The sequence below is a fragment of the Zonotrichia albicollis genome, chromosome 4 (assembly GCF_047830755.1).
Source record: "Zonotrichia albicollis isolate bZonAlb1 chromosome 4, bZonAlb1.hap1, whole genome shotgun sequence".
NCBI classification, from domain to species: domain Eukaryota; kingdom Metazoa; phylum Chordata; class Aves; order Passeriformes; family Passerellidae; genus Zonotrichia; species Zonotrichia albicollis.
The window spans coordinates 31,341,195-31,364,936 of NC_133822.1; the positions used below are offsets into that span (position 1 = coordinate 31,341,195).

Consider the following 23,742-nt stretch of genomic DNA (forward strand, 5'->3'; position numbering starts at 1 on the left):
GGGAAGTTGGCTGCTTTTGTACAGCAGAGGAATACGGGCGGGTGGCTGCCCCTGGCTAAGCAATAGCCAACTGAACTATAGGGGCAGCCCTGTTCCTTAGTGTCTGCAAGAGGGAAAGCTGATCAGCTGAATCCTGCTTCTCCGTGGGGCAGTGGTTCCTGCTGAATCCTAGCCAGGGGTCTTAATTCAGCTTGTTGCTGAAATCAGCAGGATGGAGCTGATCGGGAAAAAATGGGTGGTATGGCATCCGCCTGCCACGTGTTCCTCCCTCCCACTCATGCTGGTGACACCACCAATGCCTCCCTTCCAGCTGGCAAGCCGGTGGCCTCATTGCATCACTCATTCCCACTGCTTTTGGAGTTGCATGTGTTTGAGGAGCAACACTGGAGTCATCTCCCCGAGCCTGCATGTCGAAACAGTTGGCAGCAGTGTCCCAGTGGTCCTGCAGGGACCGTAATACCTGCAGGACCACTGAGCCAGTGCTCAGCTCCTTTGAGGATGTGTTCTTTGCAGCCCCGTACACATGCTGCGGCCCCAAAGGCTCCTCTGCCAGGGATGTGCATTTCACACCTGCTTTACTGCTACAGGATTACAGCCTTGCTTTGTAAATGAACTCCTGTTTCTGTGATTAGAAACACTTACACTCCGACATCCCCAGCAATATAAGCAAGGATCTCTTAAGGTTTACTGCTTGTTCCTAGCAGCTGGAGATAACACTGGGAGATCCTGCAAATTCTGCTTTTCATTTGAGCTATTACTGCAGTGCAGCACAATGAATTTTGAATACAGAAATTACATGGAGTGGCGTTATCCTAGGTGAATTCCTGCTCTTCTGGCAGCCTGTTTGCTGTCATGTTTTTCCCTACTGCTGTCAAAAAGATGCCTTTTGCAGGCAGTTGACTGGGTGGGGAAGGAAAGAATTGCAGCACTTGGTGCTCTTCCCATAAAAATGCCAACTTCCCATTTACTTAAATTTGCCCTAAGCACCTTTTAAAAATGTGGTTCAATTTCCCTCTTTCAGAGTTTTAGCTGGCACTTGTCATCCTGGTATGTTACTTAATCAGTCCCTGTCTGAATTGTCTGCGAGGATAATTGATGTTCCTGTCTCCAACAAGCTGAAAATTGTTTCCACCCAGCCTTTGACATATAAAGGGACTTTGTTTTCTGCAGTGGGTGTTCTTGTCTCATAGGCAAATGACCCTGGCTGTAGGGCTTGCAGAATGGAGTGCAGCTGCAGACACCTGCCTTTCCTCCCAAGCTAGGAGAGGTGTGGTGCCCTTTCTGGATTAAAGCTAAGCACTGTCTCCAGAGCTCATCCCATGCAGTCCATGTTGCAGGAGTGTGTTTTGCTCCAAACTGTTTGATCCTGTGTTTTCTGAGGGCGGTTTAAAGAATTCCATCTGAGGAGAGCTTTGCAAATAATGCTGAATCTCACTTCAGGACGCAGCAGCCAGCACATCCACACCTGAGCAAGCGAAATTCTTTGGGTATCAAAAGATCACCAGAGATCCAGCCTGGTCACACTGAACTTATTTGAACTTCAGCCCTTTCAATGGAAAGGTAATTAGTCTCCTGAACAAATGAGTCAGAAGTTCTTACTACCACTTTTGAAAGTTTAAACCAGTCTAGTGCTGCTAGCATGCCTTTGGTGTGTTCAGTATTGCAACATCTTTCGAGATGGCAGTGTGACTGGGAATCAAACTGCCATGAGCAAAGTTGCAGCTACAAAATCTCTAATAAGACCTAATATTTTGCTTTCTGAATTAAAAAATGAAACCCCAATCTCTTTAAAAGTCCAAACTGTTTCTGAATCAACAACAGAAATGCCTGAGTCTGCATGGTGCCCAAGACAACTGTCCACTCCTCATTTATCCTATTCATCTCAATGCGATGTTGTAGCCTAAAAGTTATGCAGTGCCCAAGGGGAATGTTGACCTCTGCAGCAGCGTTTTTAACAAAGGCCAGTGAACAAAACACCCACTTCTCTTGTTCCAGCCTCCCTGGATGCCTACCTTGTGTCTCTATGAAGCCCTACAAACCAATTACTAGAAAACCTCCCCATCTTGAACCTTCCCTGAGTTTGACCTGCTCTCATATGCTCAGCATGCACAGTTGTGGCATTCTGTGAGAGCATAAGGACAGAGTCAGGTGAATGGAGTAAGAAAAATAACTGTCCTGAGGGGTTTAGTCCTGGTGGTGCCTTCCTTCTCCTACCAAATGAAAAGGGGAATTTTGAGCAACCACTGCACTGAGGTGGTGAAGACACCAGAGGGCTCTACTGCCAGACGTACCGCTGGATTGCTGCAAAGTCCGCAGGATGTTGCTCTTGAGGCATGCTCTCAGTTTTGGTGAGCCAGCCCCGAGACAGGCTGTTACCAGCAGCACAGGCCTCGGCGTCTTACTTCACCTGTGACGGTGGCTAAAGTTCTGATTGCTCCTCTTCTCAGCTCTTCTACCTTTTATCAGGATATGGTGGTGTTTGGGAAATCTGTGGAAGCCCATTGTGCATACTGCATCTTGTGGAAGGGCCAAGAGTATGCTGAGAAAGCAGTTTTTGCCAGCACTTGACTTCATTTGGAAAGCAACCCCCTCTTGCTGTTTTTGGTGGTGTTATAGTTCTCCCCAGCCTGACTGACAAATGAGCCTACCTGTAGCTGTGCTCCTGCCTTTCCTTTAGGAAGCTGATGTTGAAGGAGTGCCAGGCTTGCTTGGATGGGGAAATCTCTTACATGACTTGCCTTGCCTGTCCAAGAATTTTGGCTGCCTCTGTTGGCATGATAGAGAAATGCGTTTGCTAGGCTTTTATCCTTAAAGGGATAGAAATTTGCTAGTATTTTACGCTTAAAAGGATGAAAGATTTCTTCAAAACCAGAGCACAAAAACATATACATTCTCAGTCTGTTGCCTGGGACATTAGTCAGGCAACTCCTAATAAAGCTAAAGCCTACAATGTGAGATTAAAATACATTAGTTGAGGATAAATTTTCTTGCACAAAAACCATCTAACTGCATAGAAAATGTGCCCTAAGCCCCGTATAATTCTTACTTGTCAAAGCCTTCACGATACTTAATGGGTTAACGTCAAGAATGTCAAAGGGTTTTATTGTACTTGTTTTAATTATTTGGAAATTGCTCTTCCTGACTCGAGTGATGGCTAGAATTCTTACGTGGCAGTTTCTGCTTGATTTCAAAACATCTTGTCTGTCTGATGAGATGTGTGAGTGCTTGCGCTCCCTGTCATTTGTTTATAGCAACATCAGGGAACCGCTGGTGTGAAAATCCAGTGCGGGCAGGAGCGGGGCTCCAGTTCGTACGCCTGGGGAACGGCGTAGATGCACGCAGCAGAGCCGTGCTGTTGCCAGCCGCGGGGACAGACGACACGGATGGCCGCACTCCCCCGGCTGCCGGCGGGCCCAGACCCGCATTAACAAATCTGTGCTTTACAGGGCGCAGTCCCAGCGCTGGAGGAGCTGCCGTGCGCGGAGCTGGCGGAGCGGGCAGCCCCGGCGGGCCCGGCACACGGCGGCTCCGCACGGGCCGCGCCCCCTCCCGGCCCGCGCCGCGCGGAGCGGCCCCGTGGGGCCGAGGGAGGCGCGGCCGCCGCAGGGTGCCGTCCCATTGGCCGCCGGGCGCGCTGCTTTGCATGTCTCCGCCCTCTGGCCGCCCCATTGGCTGCGAGCCGGCGGCGCTTTGCATGGCCCCGCCCCCCGCGCCCGCTGGCCGGTGCTGCGCTGCGGTGCGGTGTCGGGCCGGCGGCGCGGCGCAGTGCAGGAGCCGGAGCGGGGCCGGCAGCGGGGCTTGGCCGGCGGCAGGAGCAGCAGGAGCAGGGCGCAGGCAGTACCGCCGCTTCGCTGCCGTCTGGCGGAGCGGGGCGAAGCGAATCGGCCGGCGGGTCTCACCGCGCCCGCTCGCTGGTCTCTCCCCCCGCGTTCCCGTGAGCCGCTCCCCGCCCGGGTCCGTCGGGTGCAGCATGAAGTGCGGCGATGGCCCGGAGAGGTAAGACGGCGGTGAGGACTCTGGAAGACCTGACGCTGGACTCCGGGTATGGTGGTGCGGCGGACTCTGTGCGCTCCTCCAACTTGTCGCTGTGCTGCTCGGATTCGCACCCCGCGTACCCCTATGGAGGAAGCTGCTGGCCGCACCTAACTGACTCCATGCACAGTCGGCATAACAGCTTCGACACCGTCAACACCGTCCTAGCGGAAGACTCCGAGGTGCTGGACTGCGCGGGGCAGCAGTGCTCCCGGCTCCTGCCCGACCTTGAGGAGGTCCCCTGGAGCCTGGAGGAGGTGGAGGCACTGCTGCTGCCGCCGGCGCCGCGCCGGGAGCCGCGGGCGCCCGGCGCCGCCAGCCCCGGGAGCCGGGATGCGGCGGCGCGGCTCTCGACACTGGTGAGCCGGGCGCTGGTGCGCATCGCTCGGGAGGCACAGCGACTGAGCCTCCGCTTCGCCAAGTGCACCAAGCACGAGGTGCGGAGCGCCATGGAGATCGTCCTGGGCTGGACGCTGGCGGCCCGCTGCACGGCCGCTGCCCTCAGCGCCCTCTCCCTCTACAACATGAGCAGCAGCGGCGGCGACCGCTTCAGCCGCGGCAAGTCGGCCCGGTGCGGACTGGCCTTCTCTGTGGGCAAGTTCTACCGCTGGATGGTGGACAGCCGCGTGGCCCTGCGCATCCACGAGCACGCCGCCATCTACCTCACCGCCGGCACCGAGAGCCTCTTCCGTGACATCCACGCGCGGGTGCTGGCCGGTCCCGCCGCCCCGCTCCCGCCGCCCGGCCGCTCCCCGGGCGCCGCCGCCGCCCCGGCCGAGAAGGAGAAGGAGGGCGCCGAGGCGCCCCGCTTCACCCTGGAGGCGCTGGAGCAGACGGTCAACAACGACCCCGAGCTGTGGGGCTTGCTGCAGCCCTACCAGCACCTCATCTGCGGAAAGAACGCCAGCGGTAAGTGCGGCCGCCGGGCGGGACCGGGCGCCACCGACCACCTGTTGCGGCGGGCGGGCCCCGTCCGCCCCCCCGGGCGCTGGGCGGGCCGCCGCCGCCGCCGCACCTGCCGCCGGGGCCGGGGGCTGGGGAGGGAGCGGCGGCGCGGCTGCCCCTGCACGGCGGTGCCCGGCCCTGGGAGGGCTGGAGGGGAGCTGCCGAGCATCCCCCGCACGGCTCTGCCGCGGCGTGATGGGCGTGAATTCAGGGGCAGCTGCCTGGGTGTCGGCGAGGGCTGGCTGAGAGACAGTGGTTCAGAGCTTCAGTTTTCCACAGGAAATGGCAGAAGCGCAGCCGAGCGCTTGCAGGCGAGATCAAACTTTTGTTACATATGCAGTGGTTTGGCCAGCGATTGCGTGGTTGGCGCTGAAATGCAGTCTTTCTGGACAGATTTCATTCATGTTGCTGCATGTTTACTCAGAGCTTGACACAAATGCAGAACCGTGATGCATCGACTTCCTGAGCATTTTTTCCCTTCGTTTTTTAAACGATGATTCTAATGTTTTTAATAAGTTGTCCTTCGGTAGAGTGGCATTCCAAAGTTCATGTTCCTTATTTCAGCTCCCTCTGTTTGTCAGGGAAGTGAAATGGAACGAGACGTGTTTCAGGGTGGCAGAGTTAAATAGGGTGGTTTTTTTCATAGCTTCTCCTAAGCGTGCACAGACACATGCAAACACTTTTATTAAGCTTAAAGTCAAAATACCTGTCACGCTGAGATGCAAATATTTGGGGAGGGGGGTGTGGAAGAGGAAGGGAACTGGGAGAACAAGGGTAACTGGAAGCCTAGATCACATCTCCAGATAAGCCTTGTTAAGTTGTTAAAGCCACAGAGGATGCATTACAGCTAATTATCTATTGTCTTAAGGCACCCTCTATCCCATAAGAGACCCAAAGGAGAATGCCGAGTGGGAGCGAAGGAAAGGAGCAGATATTCGTCTCTGCTGTAAATAGATTTTGCTTAGTTCTATGCCTCTGGTGGTTTTACTCCAGCAGTGGATGTCCTCCCCGGAGGCTTTGCTGAACTACCCCTCAAAATGCATCTGACCTCGGGGGCTTGTGTTGCCGGACCCCGGTGTGCTATTCCAGCGCTGGTGCAGGCAGGCATGGCTTCCCCAGGAGTGCCACCGTTGTTTTTTTCCTTGAGTCCTGCTACGGTGCCTGTAGGTTTCAGATGGCACTGTGTTGTGTTTCTGACATTGCAGCACTGGCTGTGCAGCCTCCTACTGAGCCTTTCATTTTGTTTTGCGGCTCTCTCTAACTCCCTCTGTATCAGCTCAGTGGATTTAAATGAACTTCATTCTGACCCTCATTTATCTCCCTTCTAGGGACACAAAACAGCGTTTTCATCTCCATTTTTTTTGTAGTTTTAGGTGCCACAAATCTCCTTGGTAGCTCAATCCTGAGTTGAGAAAATAGCATTTTTCTAAGATGTTTGAATCAGACCCTAGCAAGTTATCCATTTTGTTTTGCCTCTCTCCCTATGCCTACCTGCTTTCTGTGCAAATATCTATAATGTTGTTTTGCTTTTTAGCCTCTTACAATACATAGTTTGGCATCCTGTTAAATATATTTAGAATTACAGGTGCAAGAGCCAGGCCTCCCTACAGTAAAAGCCATTTTTTACTGCTGTAAATGTTTATTTAGTTTTAATCCAAGGTTGTGTTGCCTTCTCTTAATAATTTCAAGGTAACTAAACCAGGCATTATAAACCATTAAACACAGTCTGTTTCTTCACCAGTGAGGTATGTATCTGTTTATATAGTCCTCACCATTTTCTTGTCTTGAGTGCTCCATGTTTGGTTGCAAATGTTTCCTTTTCAGGCACTTTAAACAGGTGGGGAAGTCTGGTGTGAGAGATTATTCCACCGGTTTGAAACTGTTGGGGCCATCTGTAGCAGAAGGCTTGGAGTGCTGGAAGCTGCATCTCTGTTTAGTGGCCTAACCACACGTTCATCCTTCCTCCATCCTCAGTACTTGAAACACCATGGTAGCACAACTGAGCAGGTAGCAGAGTTCTCACATCTCTTTGCACCTCTCCAGGAGAAGAGACAGGTCTTGCACTCTTGAGGTTCTGTAAGTTGGAGTGTCATTTCGCAGCTGGGTTGCCCCTGACCACACAAGTGCTGGAATCAGCGGATTTGGTCCAGCAGGTGTGGACAAGAAGCAGTGGTGGGCTCCTTTCTGGAGGTACCGTGGCCCGTGTGATTTGAGTGAAGGCTGGGGATGGAAAGCATGCAGAAGCAGACTCTAGCAGTACTGTATCTGCAGACAAGTTTTGTGGGGAGAGGTGCCTCTGTCTGGGAGGCAAATGTCAAACCCTTGAAGAATTTCCAGGCGAAATTCCACGCCCTTAAGTTCATCTAGACTGTGAAACAGGCAACCCCTGAAGATCATGGGATGCAAGTGTGTAAAGAGCATGAATTTGTGCGTGATGCAGTCCAAGATGGCTCTAACCAAGTTTGTGAACATGAGTGTTGGGGAAGGTGATCTGAGGATCTGCAAGACACAAACCAGCCTTTCAGGGCTTCCCTATAAGTTGTGCAGAGTGTTTAGTGGTTTCAGCTGAGGTTTTATAGCCTGATATCATACTTGGTCATCTTGAAAGCTGCTGAATAAGAGCAGTATTGCAAGATAACCTTCTCCTTCCTATAAATGATGGCCATGTGCCTTCAGACAAAGATGTTTGAGCTGGTTCTTTGTTTGGGCCCTTGAGCTTGTTGGGCTCCTTTTGGGAGTGTTTGGCCTGAGTTTGCACAGCTGCCTCAATTGGAGCCCCACTCTCCAACAGGAGCCTGCTCATTGCTCTTGCAGGCTCAGAAGCCTGTGGATGAAGGTAGTTGCCCTCCTTCCTGTGTTGCAGGCAGCAGACCATGCATCCTTGATAAGCCCCTAGATAACTTCATGTGTGAGACGGGGCAGGGATAGCAATGGCAAGGCAGGTGATGCCGTCGGCAGCGAGCCACTGGAGTATGGCAGCAACTGCTGGCATATTGACTGAGCTTATCTTTCTGATTACTGTATCAGAAAAAATAGACCTTAAAAGCACTCTGAGACAGTAGTTTCCACTCCTTCCCCCCCAGAATTTTAACTTCATGGCTGAACGAAAATGAAAAACTTTACATTTGGGATTTCATTGACGCTTAAATGTTTCAATTACGAGCTCCATCCAAACAGCACAGTGCACGTTTTACATCCTATAACAGTGGCATGGAGTGTTATTTCCCTTGGAACAGGGGGAGAAAAATACTGTGTGCTCAACGAAAGGCAGTAAAAGCTGGCACCTCTGTGGTTTAAGCCATATTATTGTAGTTCCTTTATTGCTCATCAAACCCTTACTTTTATGCCGGATCTGAGAAATGCTTTGAGATGAATGAGAAGTTTCCCTAGGTCTTGGATCCAGTGCAGATCATTGGAGTAAATCCATGTATGTTGTTTTAATGAGGGAGCTTGGATGGCAGGTCCAAGTAGCTCAAAGTCACCTGCTTGGTATTATGGAGGTCCTCTTGCACTGGGAGGAGGAATGGTGTTAGAAAACACTTGAATTCATACAGAGTAAGGAAAATTGGTTTTTCCTGTTTCAGTCTTTGGGGATCTCCATGTCTTTGTGACAGAACTTTTGGTGGGAGGTGCTCAGCCGGGGAACTGGGGGATCACAGGATGGAGTTATCTGTGGAGGAGGCTGCATGCACAACTCTGCCGTGTCTGCTTGTGTACAGCTTCTAAAAATAGTGATTTGGAACCCAGCTACATCCCTGTGGTTCCTTCCTCTTCTTAATATTATTTAGAGAAGATCAAACTAGTTAGAAAGCCAGGATTAGGTCAGGCTTGGCTGACACGTGTCAGCTAACCTCAGTGTAACCTCAGCCTCTTCTCCTAATTCAGGCGAACTAGGGGGACTCTGAGCAAATGAGCAGTACCAATACATTAGCATAGCTTAACCAAATCAATAAATTCTTTTCAGTTTTGATTCATATGTATACATACATGTGTGCACGCAGAGACCATACTCTCCTTTTACTGGCAAGCATACTGTTATCTGTTACTTCTCTGCTTTTTGCTGTAATTGAACCATTCAGGATGCCATTATGGCCTTAGTGGCAGTGCAGAAATCAATCTAAAACTTATTTCGGCTAAGATGATAGGGAATATTTGGACACAAAATAGAGTTTAATGCTATTTTTTTGGCCATATTTTAAACTATAATTCCAAGAACATCCTTCCCTCTCCACCCCATTATGTTTCCGTTGTATTTTTTGCTACTTAAAAAAAAAGGAATATAGTTGAAGTTTCTTATATGTGCCAGTATATTATACTTAGAGGTCTTTGCTGTTGTGTTTCTCCATCTATTCCAGGGCACTTGAGGTTGACATGAGTGGTGGTGCAACAAATGATGTGTAGTTTTGCTTATTTCTCTTACCTGACAGTCTCTCAAGCAAACTTCCACACCATCTTTGAACAAGTTGTGGATTTGTCTCCTCTCCATTCCAGGTGTGGTGGGAGGGGGAGAGGGGGACAAATCCCCAAAGGGCAGAAGGTTTTGCCTGTTTGTGGCCAGTGATGCTGGTGGGAACTGGGATGGCAGTGCAGAAACCATGCTCCTTCTCTGTAGTGAAGGGTGGGTTGCTTTGACCCTTGGTGTTGGCAGGAGTGGAACAGAAGGATCATCAGTGTGTGTGTGCTTCTTGAAAACCTCTGTTGCCTTGAGAGGACACCTTGAAAAGAGAGCAATGGTAGGACTGGGAAATAGAGACCCATTGGGAGGTGAGGGTTTGATTCTCTGGATAATGAAGGTTTGTTTGCCCTCTGGATGTTTTGATTCATGTAATTTGTTTCAGTTATGAGTCTAACATAAAAAAAAATTAAAAAAATCCCAGAATGTACTGGAGGCACCCAGGATAATCATAAAGCTTATGTTTGCCAATATGATTAGTCTTTTTGTCATGTTGGAAAGTACCTTAATAGCATTTATATCCTTGGCCACGCTAGGGAGTTTTCAGACTGCATCTACATTACTTAGTTTCTGATGTAAATGAGGCTCTGGAATGATGATTGGAAATGTGATTGTGTATACAAGGAGCATGTTAGGGGAATAACAGTATAGTTTTAGCGATATATTGGGTTCCTGGCTTTTTTGCTGAGTGCTGACAAGCTTCATGTAGTTTTTCAGCCGTCCTGTGAGCTGATGACATAAGGTGCAGGTGAACATTAGGGACAACTTTGTGCCTTTTCCTACTGCTCCTGCAAATGCTCTCTCTGCCACTGCTCAAAGTTAATAAAAATGAAAAAGACACCGCTCTTAGTGTGTTGGTGTTTCTGCAGTGTGTGTCATACCAAGCAGTTGTCAGTCACAAACCTTCCACATTGTCCAGAGTAAATACCTGGTAGTGCAGTGGCTTGGAACAGCTACAGCCTGAACCCTTTCTCCCCTGCCTGGTTAGGGGTTGAGTTCTCCTATCTCAGAAGTTAGGCAAAAAACTTCATGGTCGTTTCCTCACCTTTCCTCTAATGCTGATGTGAAAGAAAAAAGCCCCACTCTATGAGATGACACCAGAGGTGGAGAGAGTTGTTTCCTGTAGCACATGGGTGTTGGGAATGAAGTCCTCTGCCGGGAATAACTTCTGGCCAATGTGTAGTGCAGAAGGAGGGGGGAGGGGCTCCTTTCAGGTGCTTTGCTGAAATTAGCAGCTTTCATGCAAAATACTTCTGATGCTGGCCCAGCAAAGGATGTACAGGAAAAGCAAGGAGGGATGGATGAGGGAGTCTATCACCAGGCTGTGTTTTCTTGCAGTGAGTGTGATGAGCAGCAGCACTGCCCCTGTTCATGTCCCTGAGCAGGATGGTGTTCTCTGTACTCGTGGGGGCTGAAGTGGATGCTTGGTGGATGATAAATTACATCAGTGCCTCTTCACTTTCCCTGTCTCCTCGCACTTTCAAGACTCCTGCTGCCTCAGTTTCCCAGGCTGGGTCATCATGTCCAGCCCTGGCAGCAACGCCTTCCTGCCAGTCCCTTTGTGCCAGCAATCCTGCCCAGGGCTCTGTCTGCAGGCTCTTTTCCTTTGCCCAGCATATAGGAGCTTTTGCAAGGCATAAAAATTTAGTAGGGACTATTTTCTTTCTTTGCTCTTGTCCTTGTTTACTTGCTGACCAAAAGCAACATGCTGCACCATCTCTGCAGAAATCTGTAATTACAGTTGTTATGTACCTGATAAGTATTTTAAAGATTTCAAAAGACATTAAAATTACCCCAGAGCTTGCATGGCCAGCTTAATACCCTCTGGTTACTTTGCCAGAAGTGTTCAGTTAGGCAGCCTAAAAAAACACGGGCATTGTGAAGGACTGTGCCAGCTAAATGGTCACATGTGGTTGGTTCTTGGTCTGCCCTTGCTTTCAGGAGTTTCCTACAAGGAAGAGTTTCAATCAGTGGCCACATTTGTCTGGCAGTGCATAGGCTTCCCATTTTCCCAAAAGGTAACATAGTTATCCTAAGGATGTGAAGAGATAAAACCTGATGTCAAGTCACTCCTTCTGCTTTCCATAGGGCTGCATTTCTATCTTGTAAAAACAGAAGAGAGGAGGGCACTGATCAGGTGAAATGAGTCACTGAGAAGGCAGCTCTTGGCTTGTTCTGACAGCAGGAGTGAAAGGCATGTTCCTGGGAGCAGCTGAAGAAGGAGCCACTGTTGGTGTGGATCAGTTCAGCAGCATGAATGGGGCACAGGCACGCTGACACCTTGCTGAGGCTTGTCTCATTTACTTAAATTTAACCTGATGTGCTGATGATCTTGCATCATCACACTTCCTTACTCTGGCAGTTTGTGGGTAAAGAGAAAGTTCTACGGCATGGCTTATGGGACATGACCATTTTCTTGGGCTCCACTGAAGAGGTCCCTGTCATCTTGATGGTATTTTATCCTCTTCCTTGATTCCTAGGCTGAGTTCATAGGAAGCACAGTACCTTTTTTTGGTGTAATTGTTCCTAAAAACAACCCAAGAGATTTTATAGTATGGTGAGAGGGTATCCAGTGGTAAATATGTGAACCAGCTTGGAGGCTGAAAAGGTTCTCAAGAGACTCAAAGATTTGCACAGAGATTCTCTTGGCTCATTACTGATAAGGAAAAGAAATTGTCTTTGATTTGGTTTAAACAATACTGGATTAATAAGGAACAGGACAAAAATTAGACACCCTGCACCAAGAGACCTCAGGACAGGTGATTGTGTGCCTAATGAATTCAGCTGACAGAGGTGGATAAGGGAAGAAGGACTTGTTCATCCCAGTTGGTTCCAGGCCACTTAAAAGCACGGTGTCAGACCTGGTGTAAATCCCTGTGGGCAGTGTAAATCCCTGTGTGGCTGCCTGATGTTGGTGCTTGGTGGGAACTTGGCTGGCGTGACCTTTGGGGATTGGGCTCTTCCTGCCATGGTGCTTCATATGTTGGTGCTGGGATCTTCTGAGCGATAAATGGAAGCGCAGGAGACAGGTAAAGCTTTCTGTGGGGGTTTAAGGCAGCGAAAGCGAAAGTGCAGGGAGGGATCAGTGCTGCAGGATGTGTGGGAGGCGGCGGGATGCTCGCCAGCAGATAGGAGCACACGAGGGCGTTGCAGCTGAGCCGCGAGGGACTGCGAATACTTCTGGGTCAGCAAATTCACAGCCTTACGTGGCTTTTCCAGAGCTCTTATGTGCACAGACCTTGCTCATGTGAACAGCACATGGACTTCACACAGCCATAAAGGTCTTGGGACAGGCTGGCGAGTGAGCAGGAGAGCAGGAACCCCTGAAAAGATTAGAGGCCTCTTCAGGGACCAGATTTCTGTCCTCAAGTGCTGTGGAGTAGCACCTGGACCTGCAAGAGTCTGAGGCTTTAAAATTAATAAAACCACCCTGTTTTTAAATTGCACTGCTATGAAATATTGCTCCCAGGTGGGGGAAGTGAGCGGGGCTGGAGTTGCAGCAGAGGTATGTTGAATGTATTTGCATTTTTGAGGCAATTAAATAATTGAAGGAAACTTTGCATCCTGCAGTGTTCTGCAGTTTCTCTGGCCCTGTGGTAGTTTTGGATAAACACTGTTGGGCTGTAGTGCCTTCTCTTATGTGTTGTGTTTGGCCGTGATTAAGTTGCTAGTCAGGGAAGGTTGGCTTTTTCTTGCAAAGAGCAAAGCAAGTCTTGCAAGCCTCTCTCTGGCATGTTACCCAGCAGGGGTTTGGAAAAACAGAGGTTGTGATGCTGTGGGCCATATGTACTCCCCAGACTGCAGGTTCTTTACCCCAGATTAAGCACCTTGAGTTCTCTGTCACCTCTAAGAAGTGAATGTGGCCGGCAGCAAGGCAAGCTGCCACTGGGAAGGTGGGCCAGATGTCTGGGGGTGGATGCTGGACTCCCAGACCTATGGTGCGAAGTGCTGCCCGCAGAAATAAGAGATTGCAGAGGTCATAGTCATTTTGGCTACCCACTGAGATGCTTTTTTTGTGGAGAATACTAAGAAGACTTTTAAAAATTATTTTTGGTGTACTACATGGGCATATCTTTGCATGCCAGCATATCACAGAAATTGGTTTTACTAAATCATTCACTGTAAATCTGAGTAGGTATATCATTTTGCTCTGGGTTGCCAGATAGCAGACACAGCTGCTAGGGGCTAGATGCAGGTACCTCTGATGCTGTTATTTCCCTAGGGACTTAGAAAATAAGGGTCACAGAACTCAGTACTTCAGAAAAAATATCCCTGTGCTACTTGTGTTATTTAACTTCTCTAGTGCATGTCTTGTGTGGGGTGCTGTGTGAGTCAAGCTGTTCCAAAGGTAGTGCTAAACCCGTCCTGTAGTCCTTGTTTGGGCAATATTCCCACTGATTTTGGTGGTAAGGACAGCCTGTCAAACACCAATATCAGCTCTTGCATTTGGTAACAAATTACAGAATTAAGAATTAAACTCCTGAGTCAAAGCTGTAGGCCCAGGCTTAGTTTTGCTTAAGATAAGCTTTTCCAAAACTGAAGATGAGTATCAGTACCTCACTGCAGATAGTTATTCCTAATTTGAAAGGATTTTTTCCCATTGTTTCACTGATTAATGGTGTTCAGCTTGAAGACTGCACAGCCTGTGAGGCCTTGTGCTACCTGGCTCTAGCCTATTTCCGCTGGCCCATATAAGAAAAATTCTAAAAATATTCCAGCAGCAGTGTAGGTTTTCAAAAGTAAATTAGATTTTAAAAATAAGAGGTTCAGTTTAATTATCTGGCATGCTGTCAGTAAGGAGGAGCAGGAGTTTCAAAATATGCAATTTTTCTAACCTGGAAAAACCCCCACCCCAAGCGTAGCTGTGCCTCAGTGGTTGGGACCTGCTGTTGCTCTGCTGTTGCACTTTACCTGTTAACTAGTTCTTCATTATACCAGTATGCTCAGAAGAGAATTGCCTTGTGCATCAACTGTTTCTGGAGAATGAAAACAGTTTTGCAAGCTGTCCGAGTGCAGGGACAGCAGGAAGGGGCAGAGTCTTTTTAATGGAAAATACCTGCCTGTGGGAATGCATATGATGCCTTGCTTCCATCTTAAAGAGCATGTTTGGTAGAGGATGGGTAAGACAAGTAGGAGTAGTTTGAACTATTCCACAGGTTTAAATGTAGGAATAAACACCAGTGGCATAAACACCAGTGTAATGCAAAGGATGAGCTTAGGCAGCAATGTTCTTGCAGCAGAATGCTGGGAGCCAAGATAAGTAAGTTGGTGACGCTGTCTGTCTGACACGCATCAGTGGTTAGACTGTGGTGACTGAATGCTTCTAAAGCAAGATTAAATACAAGAGAAAAACACCCTAGCCAAAACTCATTCCTTCTTAAGTGTACAGATAGTCTAAATGATCTTCAGGAAGGATATATGGGCTGTCACCTCTTTTCAGCACACAGAAACTGCCTATGCGTGGGATAATTGGCAGGTTTTATAAGGAGACCTGTGGTGATGAGAGCCCTCAAACCACCAGAGCAGATGGGGATGCTGATGTCTGCTGCCTCTGCCTCCTCTGACCAGGGATGTCATGGGGAAAGAAAGGCATGAGATGAACCTTGAGGTTGTGGAGGAACTGGAGTTATCAGATGGGTGAGAGAACACTGCTTTATCAGGGCTGGTGATGTCTGATTACAGGCTGTGTGAGGCAGGAGCTGGTGAGTCACAGAGTGTTTTCTGAGGTTTGGGGCTGGATGCTCAGGTGTCAGCCACCATTGCAGGTGACTTCTTTCACTGACTGAGGAGGCAAGGCAAGGTTTTCCTCTGGATGGGACCCTCTCTGCCACCTTTGTCAGCCTGAGATCAGATGACTCCAGTTTGCCCAACCTAGGGCTATGTTTTGAGACTCCCTGGAAGTTTACCTGGAGCCAGGCAGCTACTGTCTGCTTAATAGGTGCTTCTCATGCAAACAGTGCAGACACATCCCAACTGCAAAACTGGCTGCAAAGCTGGCTGCTGAGCAGATTTAAACCTGTAGCATTGACTCCTTGTGCAATCTGTGTTGCATACTTCTGACAGTGCTGGTAAGACATTCCTGTCTGGAGTGAGGGTGGAGTGCAGACACTGGGGTCTTTAGCATTGGGATTTACACATTTTCTGGTCTGGTAAGGTCTGAGTTGGGTGAGTCCCTGGGAAACATTCTCTTTGGGGCAAGGAGAGCACTTAGAGGGAAGAGGTGTTAAGGAAATGAGGACTTGTTAGTTTACTTCTCCCCTTGACTGTGACTTGAGGAGCATCATTGGGCTGAGTTCTGTTCCTTCTTCCTTTAGAGGTTTGCAGTGCTGTTGGCATGGCACTGATATGCAGAAAAAGTTGTTGATATTTAAACACAAATGTTGGCCATGGCAAAAGGAAAAATTAAAACAATTCAGCACACCACATAAAACATCCTCTGAGCCTGGAGTAATTAGTTCAGTTTCATAGCCTGATTTCCAAAAAGAGAAAGAACAGAAAAAACAGCAGAAAAGATAATGAAATTTGAGGGGGAGGAGGGGGCACAGGGACTGTTTCTGTACAGTGATAGTCAACCACAGTGGTGTTATTTGGTCCAGAAAGAAGGCACCTGGGGATTCTGTGATTGCACCATGCAAGGAACTGAGTGGCAAAGTGGGAACTTGAGCAACTGCTGATTTTTTTGCGGAGAGCCAAGATGCAAGACTGAAAGAGTGAATGTAAAGTTACTCTAAAGAGCCCTCGCCTTTTCCCAGCATAGCAGGGGTGTGTGGAACTGTATAATAGCAAAGGAGTGGCTGGGAAACAACGTGCTGGGGTTTTGCACATGGAGAATATTTCTAAAGATTATATTAATCCTATATTAATAATTGCAGAGGAAGTACTGGTTTGTGTTTTAGCCAAAGCTTTGCTTGGACAGCCTTTGTAGGCATTGCACAAGGTGTTGCTGCCCTTCGTGCTGCAGAGCCATGCTCTGCTGATGGGCACTGCAAACTGAGGCTGCTTCCTGCAGTATGACAGGAATAACCTTTATTGCTTTTAGTAACCCTGTGAATGAGTAAGAGCTTCAGGACTGAGTGTTCTACTGTTCTGAGCTCCTTTCATGATCACTTCTCTAGGTTTTCTTTTGCCATTTTGGCATGGGCAACTTTTCCTTCCCTGCGTTTCATATGTGCTCTCTTCATTAGGAGTGCTGACCTTCTGGATACTGCTCCTTTTCTTTCCCCTTAAGTTCAAAGAAGTTCAGTATTTACATAAGCAGCTTGCTTGCTATTTTACTTCTTTCTGGCATAATCTCTCTCAAATGCCTGTCTGAAAATAGTCTGTCCAAGTAAAAATATGAGGTAAAAATACTCACTGTTGAAGCAGAGTATTTAGAAAAATAGCTGTAATTTTGAGTTGTATCAAATAGAAACCCAAGCCTTTGCAGTTGATTAGGGACAGGTGCTTTAACTTCTTCTGCAGCTGTTTTTAGGTTGTTGACTGGAATTTTTGACCTACTGGAAAAAAAAACCAACCAAAAGAACCCTTACTAAATTTGGTATTGGGGCTATAGCTCTGTGAACTTAGTGTAAAGCAGAAAAAAGGATGCAAAGCACCACTTCATTACACTAGATTGTTGCATCAATAATGTAGTAATGTAATTTCTTGGAGGGAAAAATAATGGCTCTGATGATGTGACCAGTATGTTTACTGATACTGTAGCACAATTAATTGTGGCTTTCTTGCAATTAAGTGCTGCAAACAATTTCTGTTAAAATTGGATGTAGGGCATTTGAGCTCAGCTTTCTCTATCCAAGGAGTTTGTCCCTACTCTTTTTTGATTATCCACAGAAAAAATAAAAATATGTGTCTCATGGTGGGAGTGGGTTTCCATGTTCGTCATGTAGTGGTGTGCCAGAGGCTACTGCTCTGCTTTCTTACACCCATATTTTGTGACAGCTGTGGGGACTGACCTGGGGGAAAAGTGCCATGGAGGGGCTGTGGACTTGAAGGTTTTGCCTGCATGTGTTTTGCCATGGGATTGTGGAAAGCAGGAGTGAAGTCTAGGTGGAGGTCTGTCATCTTTCTGACATCACTGATAGATTTATCTGAGAGGCTGGTGGTGCTTGGCTGAGTGCTGTACCCTCAGGAAAGGTCTGATCTCACTGAGAAAAGCAGCTGGTGGCCCCTTTGGTGATATCCAGGCATGGTGTGGGGAGGAGACCCTGGGGAAAGGCAGAGCAAGCTGTGATGCAGGGTGAGCTGCTCAGACCCCATGTCAGGATGGGCTGCTCACACAGTGAGTAGTCTCCATATTCTATTCAATTGTGGCCAAAACCCAGAGGTGATTGGCTGCACGTTTGGGTTGATGAATGCTGTTTCTATCTTTGTGTCATTCAACACAGTCCTGTGTTGCTTCTCCAATGCCTGACAAAAATTCAGCTGGCTGCCAGCCTTCCCTTCCATGGAGGAAAATGATGTAATCTCTCCTAAATCTCTAGTTTCCACAACACTTGGAGTTGTCAGTGGCCATCCATAGCACTGTAGCTGTTGTCCAGAGGGAGTGGAAATCTGCCCCTGAGCTGCAAGGTTGTTGGGGGATGTGGAGGAGCAGGTAGGCATGTGCCACCACGTAAAACTAAGTTTCTTAGAAATGAGGTAAGAAATGCAACTTGCCATTTTCCAAGGATTTTGATAAATGGGTCTGCTTGTGCTCATTCATATTTCTTGTAAACTCCCTGAAGAGTCGTGCTTGTGTCATGTACAGAAGACAGAGGCTTACAGGGCTGCAGCTCCGGCTCCTGACAGGTTGGGTTATAGGCACCGCAGAGGATCCTGGTGTCTTTGGCAGGCAGAGCTCTGGCTGGTTCTGTATTGGTGGATTCCAAGGTGTTTTCCTGCCTTCTTTGCTATGTAGTATGGGTGGGAGTGGGGACAGACAATAGAAGCAATACATTTCTCCAAGTACTTTATAATGCACTTTTGTCCCCCACTTTGAAACTGAATAGGGTGTTTATGAAGAGAATTTAAGTGACAATTTTCTGTTGGAAGATTTATTTAATGATATGAAATGAAAGATTTGTCAGTCTCATCTTTTAATTTGTTACAAAAGAGCCAAAATGATACATTTAATTATTTTCTAACCACACACTTTCAAAACTGTGTTTATCTGATCCTTTTACCACAGAGGATAATTGGCTTATACAAAACTAAGTATTTTTCTGGTAGCGGGTTACTGGCGTTTAAATATGTATGTAGCAGCTTTTCTTTAAAAAAGGCTGTGCCGGGGAGAGTCATGCAAGTCATGCAAGTGACAGTGAGTGTTTAAAAAATGGGACACTGCAAGTAGCAGAGAGAAACAGTTGTAGGTATCGGTGGGCTGTGAGCTTGGGACTGGCACTAACTGGGAAGATTCCTCATTTATTTACCTGAAAAGAGGAGTTCAGCCTTCCACAGGGATTTGCAGGAGTTTTGCTGGTAGCACTTTCTGTTAATAAACACTTGGCTCTACCTGGAGGTGCTATGTACAGACAGACATTTAGTGTACTGTAGACTACCTGTAGCTGTAAGTGCCCTGGGGAATGGCAAACTGATGGTGATGGTGAAGCTTCCTCCCTGGGAACAAGGGGGAGCTTCTTATGTGCTTGGGCCGTGGGCCAGGCTTATTTTTTCTTGGATTTGCTACATGAATTTGGTGTCAGCTTTCTTCCAAAGAGTACAAAATTGTAATTTATTTTATTTATAGAGTTGTGTGATTTATACCCTGAGATATGTCTCAGTGGCTTCAAATTACAGAGAAGGATGGAAATACTGGCTGATTTTTCCTTTACCCTCTCTGTGGACTTTGAGCAGCAGGTCCAAGCCTAAAACTCCACAGCTGGTAATGAAAGCACAGTTTCATTTCATGGCCTCAAGTATTACTGTGAACCTTCCTAAAATTTCTGCTTTTAATGTCTGGTGATGTGCTACAATGATCTTTCTTAGTCTTATCATTAGTGTGAGAGAAAGTGTCTTCAGTTTCATTTAGATAAATTCATCATCAGGCTGATCTAGTGGTTGAAGAGTGGGAAAAATTCATTGAAGTCAATATAACTGTGTTTAAAAAAAAGAGAAAAGAAAGGACTCATCCACTAAATGAGTCTGTGACCTGCTATCTGCTCAAGTTATTGAGAGCTGACCTAGATGTACGTACTTGTGTTAATCACAGTGTTTTACTGTGGTTTCTGTTCCTGAAGTGTGCTTGCTGGAGAAAAGCATCTTATATTTGAACTTCTGTACAGTACTTCCCTCCTTAGACAATTTTCAGCGGTACCAGCCCTTGTGTCTGAAGCACTGCTGTTAATGGAAGCTTTTGATAGAAGCTGTCGATGGAGGCTTTCAATAACACTTGAAGTCAGTGGCTGGTGGGGACAGTAGGACGTAGTATGTCACTGCTTTGGCGTGCCACCCATTTTTAAGGGCAGTCTAAGGATGGTATCCGGATTCAGCAAATACTCTACAGTTGGTTTCCATCAGGTTGGCCAATGCCTTCTCCTGGTGAATGCAAGTGATTTTCTGACAGGCAGTCCTGCTGCCTCAGGGTGCTGGATAAGCTGTCAGCTAGTGCCAATTTACCTGTGTTTTACATGTGTAAATGTAGTGTTGGGAAACACCACCTCCCTGGAGCGTGTACCAACCAACCTTGTACTTGTGCAGCTATTTCAGTCTGGGGATGTTGAGGCTTGCTGTCTTCTCACTGCTCATGCAGGAGAGCACCAGTGGCAAGTGCAGCTGTAACCATCACCATCTAGGGGGGAGTTTGATGCCTCTCGTTTTGGTGCAGCAAGAGCTGCCGAACTGTGGGAGCTTTTTCCCTGACTCTTGGGAAGCTGGAAGGGATGTAAAGTAGGGGTAGATGCTGCCTTTGCATATGGAAATGGTACATCTCCTGACATGCTCAACCTGGCTCGCTGCCCTGCACCAGCCCGGGGCTCTGCCAGGTGGCAACCGCGCCGAGGTTCTGCGGAGTTGGGGTCTCTGTGCTCCCCTTTTTGTAGCTGTGTGTCTGGGATGTCAATGGGCTGGTAAGGAGATGCTCTGTTGCTGTCTAATTCTCTATCTCTGAGCAGGATGCCTGGCTTTGATCTTTTCAAAGATGCTATCATGCAAGTCTAGTAGAAACTGAAAGCTTAAGTGCTTTGACTTCTTGATCTCTATGGCAGAGCCAGACCACTCCTTTTAGCCCTGTGCACTGTGTAGACAGTCAGTTCTGAAGCCTGTTTCCAAAGCCCTGGGGCCAGGAGGAGGGTCTTTGGAAGCCTCTCTGCTCAGAGAGGCTCACAGCACCGTGTCCCCCAGCTCAGCAGTGCAGGGAGGCTGGCACCATCCCATGGGAGGTTCTCAGGAGCTCTGTGAACTCTGGATGTTTTCCAAGACTGTAGCAGGGCCTCTGTGCAGCAGCTGGTCACATTTGGAAACTCTGCACCTTTTTACAGCAGCAGAGGGAACCAGAAGGCTTAACAAGTCCTGTTGGCTCCTCCAGAGAAGGAAGGAGGGATTTATGGTCTTTAAATAAAAGTAATAAAAGGCCAAATATGTTTTCTGACTTGTGTGAAGTGAATGCCTAAACTTGGAGGAAACCGAGGGGAGATGGATGCATTGTGTGTTGTTCTGCACGTGAGTGATTGCTTGAGAGAAAGTCAGAGTTAAGGGAAGTGGCAAAGAAGGGTGGATCCCTGCAAGAATAGCAATTACCATACTGTGGGAACACGGGACACTACCCCTTCTGTTCTTGCCCGTGTGCACTGAACCTCAAAAGATATCTGGAATCTGAGCAACATTTCAGGCCAAGACATCTATCCAGAAAAAAATACATGGAGAAGGGAAATAACCTTGCTTTCCTGAGATGATGCCATTTAGGTGTCAGGATCAATGCCTGAAGCAGCACAGGCAGACTCTCCCCTTGCAATGTGTCATTATTCCTTTCTGGAAAGTGCTTGTGCCTGGATGAAGGGTATGTACCGTTTGTATGTTTGCGTTGCAAGGATCCAGATTTGACTGAAATTTAAATGTCCACATTTGTATTTGATTGCTTGCTGTCTGCTGGCCAGCAGCACTGTGGAAATTAAGAGATCTGTTTGACCAACTAAATTGAATTTCAGTTTTGGTTGCTCAGTTTTGGTTTACTGCTGTGAGTGGATTTCATACTGACTCAGCACCCCCCCCAAAATGTGGGTAGCAGATGTTTTAGATCACTTCTTCAGTGGGGCCAGCTGTTGATGTACCTCAAAGGAAAAGACGCAGTTGTTCTTTGCATGGGTTTGGCAAACGATACTGTGCTGCCCACATTTGAAAACCTGGCTCAGCATCCGCCTCCATGGTTGGTTTGCAAGGTGTTGATGGTACCTGAGGCAGTGCTGCTCCACCCCCTTGCAGGGTGTGAGCTGGTGAAGAGTCAGGCCTGTAGCAGGTACAATTGTCAGCAGGCAGTGAGGGTGCACTGTGAATTTGGAACAGTTCTGTCCTTGCAGTATTTCAGTGACGTGCCCATAATGGCTTCTTTAGTTGTTGTAGATGTTGGGTTTGTGTCCCGTAACAAAAGACAAGGGAAGCAGGAAAGAATGAGTAATGTTCCTGTGACAAAAGCACTGACTGAATTCCTGTGTGTGGAGTGAGTTCTGGAGGCTCCTTACAGTCCTTCCCTTCTGCCACCTTGCACCAACTGAACTCCATGGGAATTATTTTCTCTCTCTGCCTTGCCCTTCCTCAAGTAGTGGCTGAATCTTGAGTCAGATAATCCCATGTTTCTTGACAGGACGGTGCTGGGCTGGCTACAAGTCTGTGCAGGTGCAGCTACAGCAGGTGATACGACATTAGGTGCAGCCCTCTGCCATGTTCACACCTCCCTTTCCTTGCCCATAAGTCAGGGCTAGGCTGAGTCTGAGACTGAAACACAGAACAGGGGGATAAACCCTTTCCACCCATATGTAATGTAATGTATCTGGGGAGCCGTGTAGTCAAACCCCACAGTGTGTCTGCTGCATGGCTCTCCTCCCATTCCTTTAAGGGTGCCTGGAGGGAAGGATCAGCTTTTCACGGTGCCCAGGAAGGTTACAGCAGATCCATTCAGTGTTCGAGGGCTTCAACAGTTTTCGAGGCTTATTGCTTATTTTTATCCATGTATGTGATGAAAGAAAGCAAAAAGTTGGCTTCTGAAAGGCAGACATTTATTTCTACAGGCTAATTGTCTTCCCAGCACCTCTCTCTTGCTTCAAAGTGTAAACAGTGGAGGCAAGAGCAGTGTCAAGAAGCTTTCAGTGGGTGCAGAAAACACGTCAGTGCCTCGCGCTGCACTCGGCGGTAACGGGAGCTGCCGCGCGTTTGAGTGGAGGCGACGGCGGCAGCTGCCTCTCCCGTGCTCCCGTGGCTCTGTCTCTTCTGCAGCCGTTCCTCCAAGGCGCTCTGTGGCACGGCCTTTGGCCTGCATCACTGCTGTGCACCTTCCTAGTCAAGTCCGGGGCAGCACTCCCAGGCTCTCCCAGGGAGTGGCCTCTTCACAGGGCTTCACCTCTGATTTTGGATTGTGTGGTTTCATTTAAAATCCACAGGCTTTTTACATAGGCGTGGAAAACAGTGGGGCTGATTTGGGATTTTTGCCTGAGGCATAACATCCAGCCAGAATGTTCCTTCACTGTCACTGTGATGCATCCTTCAATAAATTTCTTAAATGGAAACTTTTTGTTGTGTTGGGAAGTGTAGCCTTGTGCCTGCTTCACCAAACAGGAGGTTGCTGGAGTTGACGGTGTAACTCATGTACCGTGTGCATTCCACATTTCATATATTCTGACTTGCATTTGTTGCTGATTAGGAGTTACTGTACTGCTGGTGGTCTCTGGTGTTCCCTATGTATCATCCATAGGGTAAACATCTGCCAGAAGGTGATGTTTTTCTCAAAGAAGATCTAACTATCCATCTCCCCCAACCTCCATGCAATTCCCCCAGAATTTCAGACTTTCCTGGCTTCAATGTGAAATGCCTACAGGCATAGCTGTGAAGAGTTACAGGCAGCCAGTGTTGCTGTGGATCATGACCTATTGCAAAGGAAAGTTGGGAATGCTAGGCGGTGCAGTCCACTCTTAGCAAGAATTTAAAGAGGTTTTGAAAATAGAAAGCAGGTGTGGGTTTCAATGGTGAATTCTTCCATGTGACCTGTGAAGTGCTGTAAAAATGGACTTGTCCCTTTAACAATGTGCAAACAGCAACAGGAAAGGGAACATTTAGCCATGTACTTAATTTTTTTCTTTAAACCTCTGAAGCTGTTGGAAGCAACAGCAGTAGGCTGTCCCCACTGTGCT

The 23,742-nt window shown here is 47.9% G+C and overlaps 1 protein-coding gene across 4 annotated transcripts in view; it reads left to right on the forward strand.

The window, feature by feature from the left end:
* Positions 1-3,983: 3,983 nt before the first annotated feature.
* Positions 3,984-23,742, forward strand: part of ABTB3 (ankyrin repeat and BTB domain containing 3) — a 179,833-nt gene continuing 160,074 nt past the window's right edge. For all 4 annotated transcript variants that reach the window (XM_074539300.1, XM_074539301.1, XM_074539303.1 and 1 more), the window contains exon 1: positions 3,984-4,941. In XM_074539300.1, coding sequence (XP_074395401.1) covers positions 3,984-4,941 — 958 coding nt within the window. The remainder of the gene's footprint in view (positions 4,942-23,742) is intronic.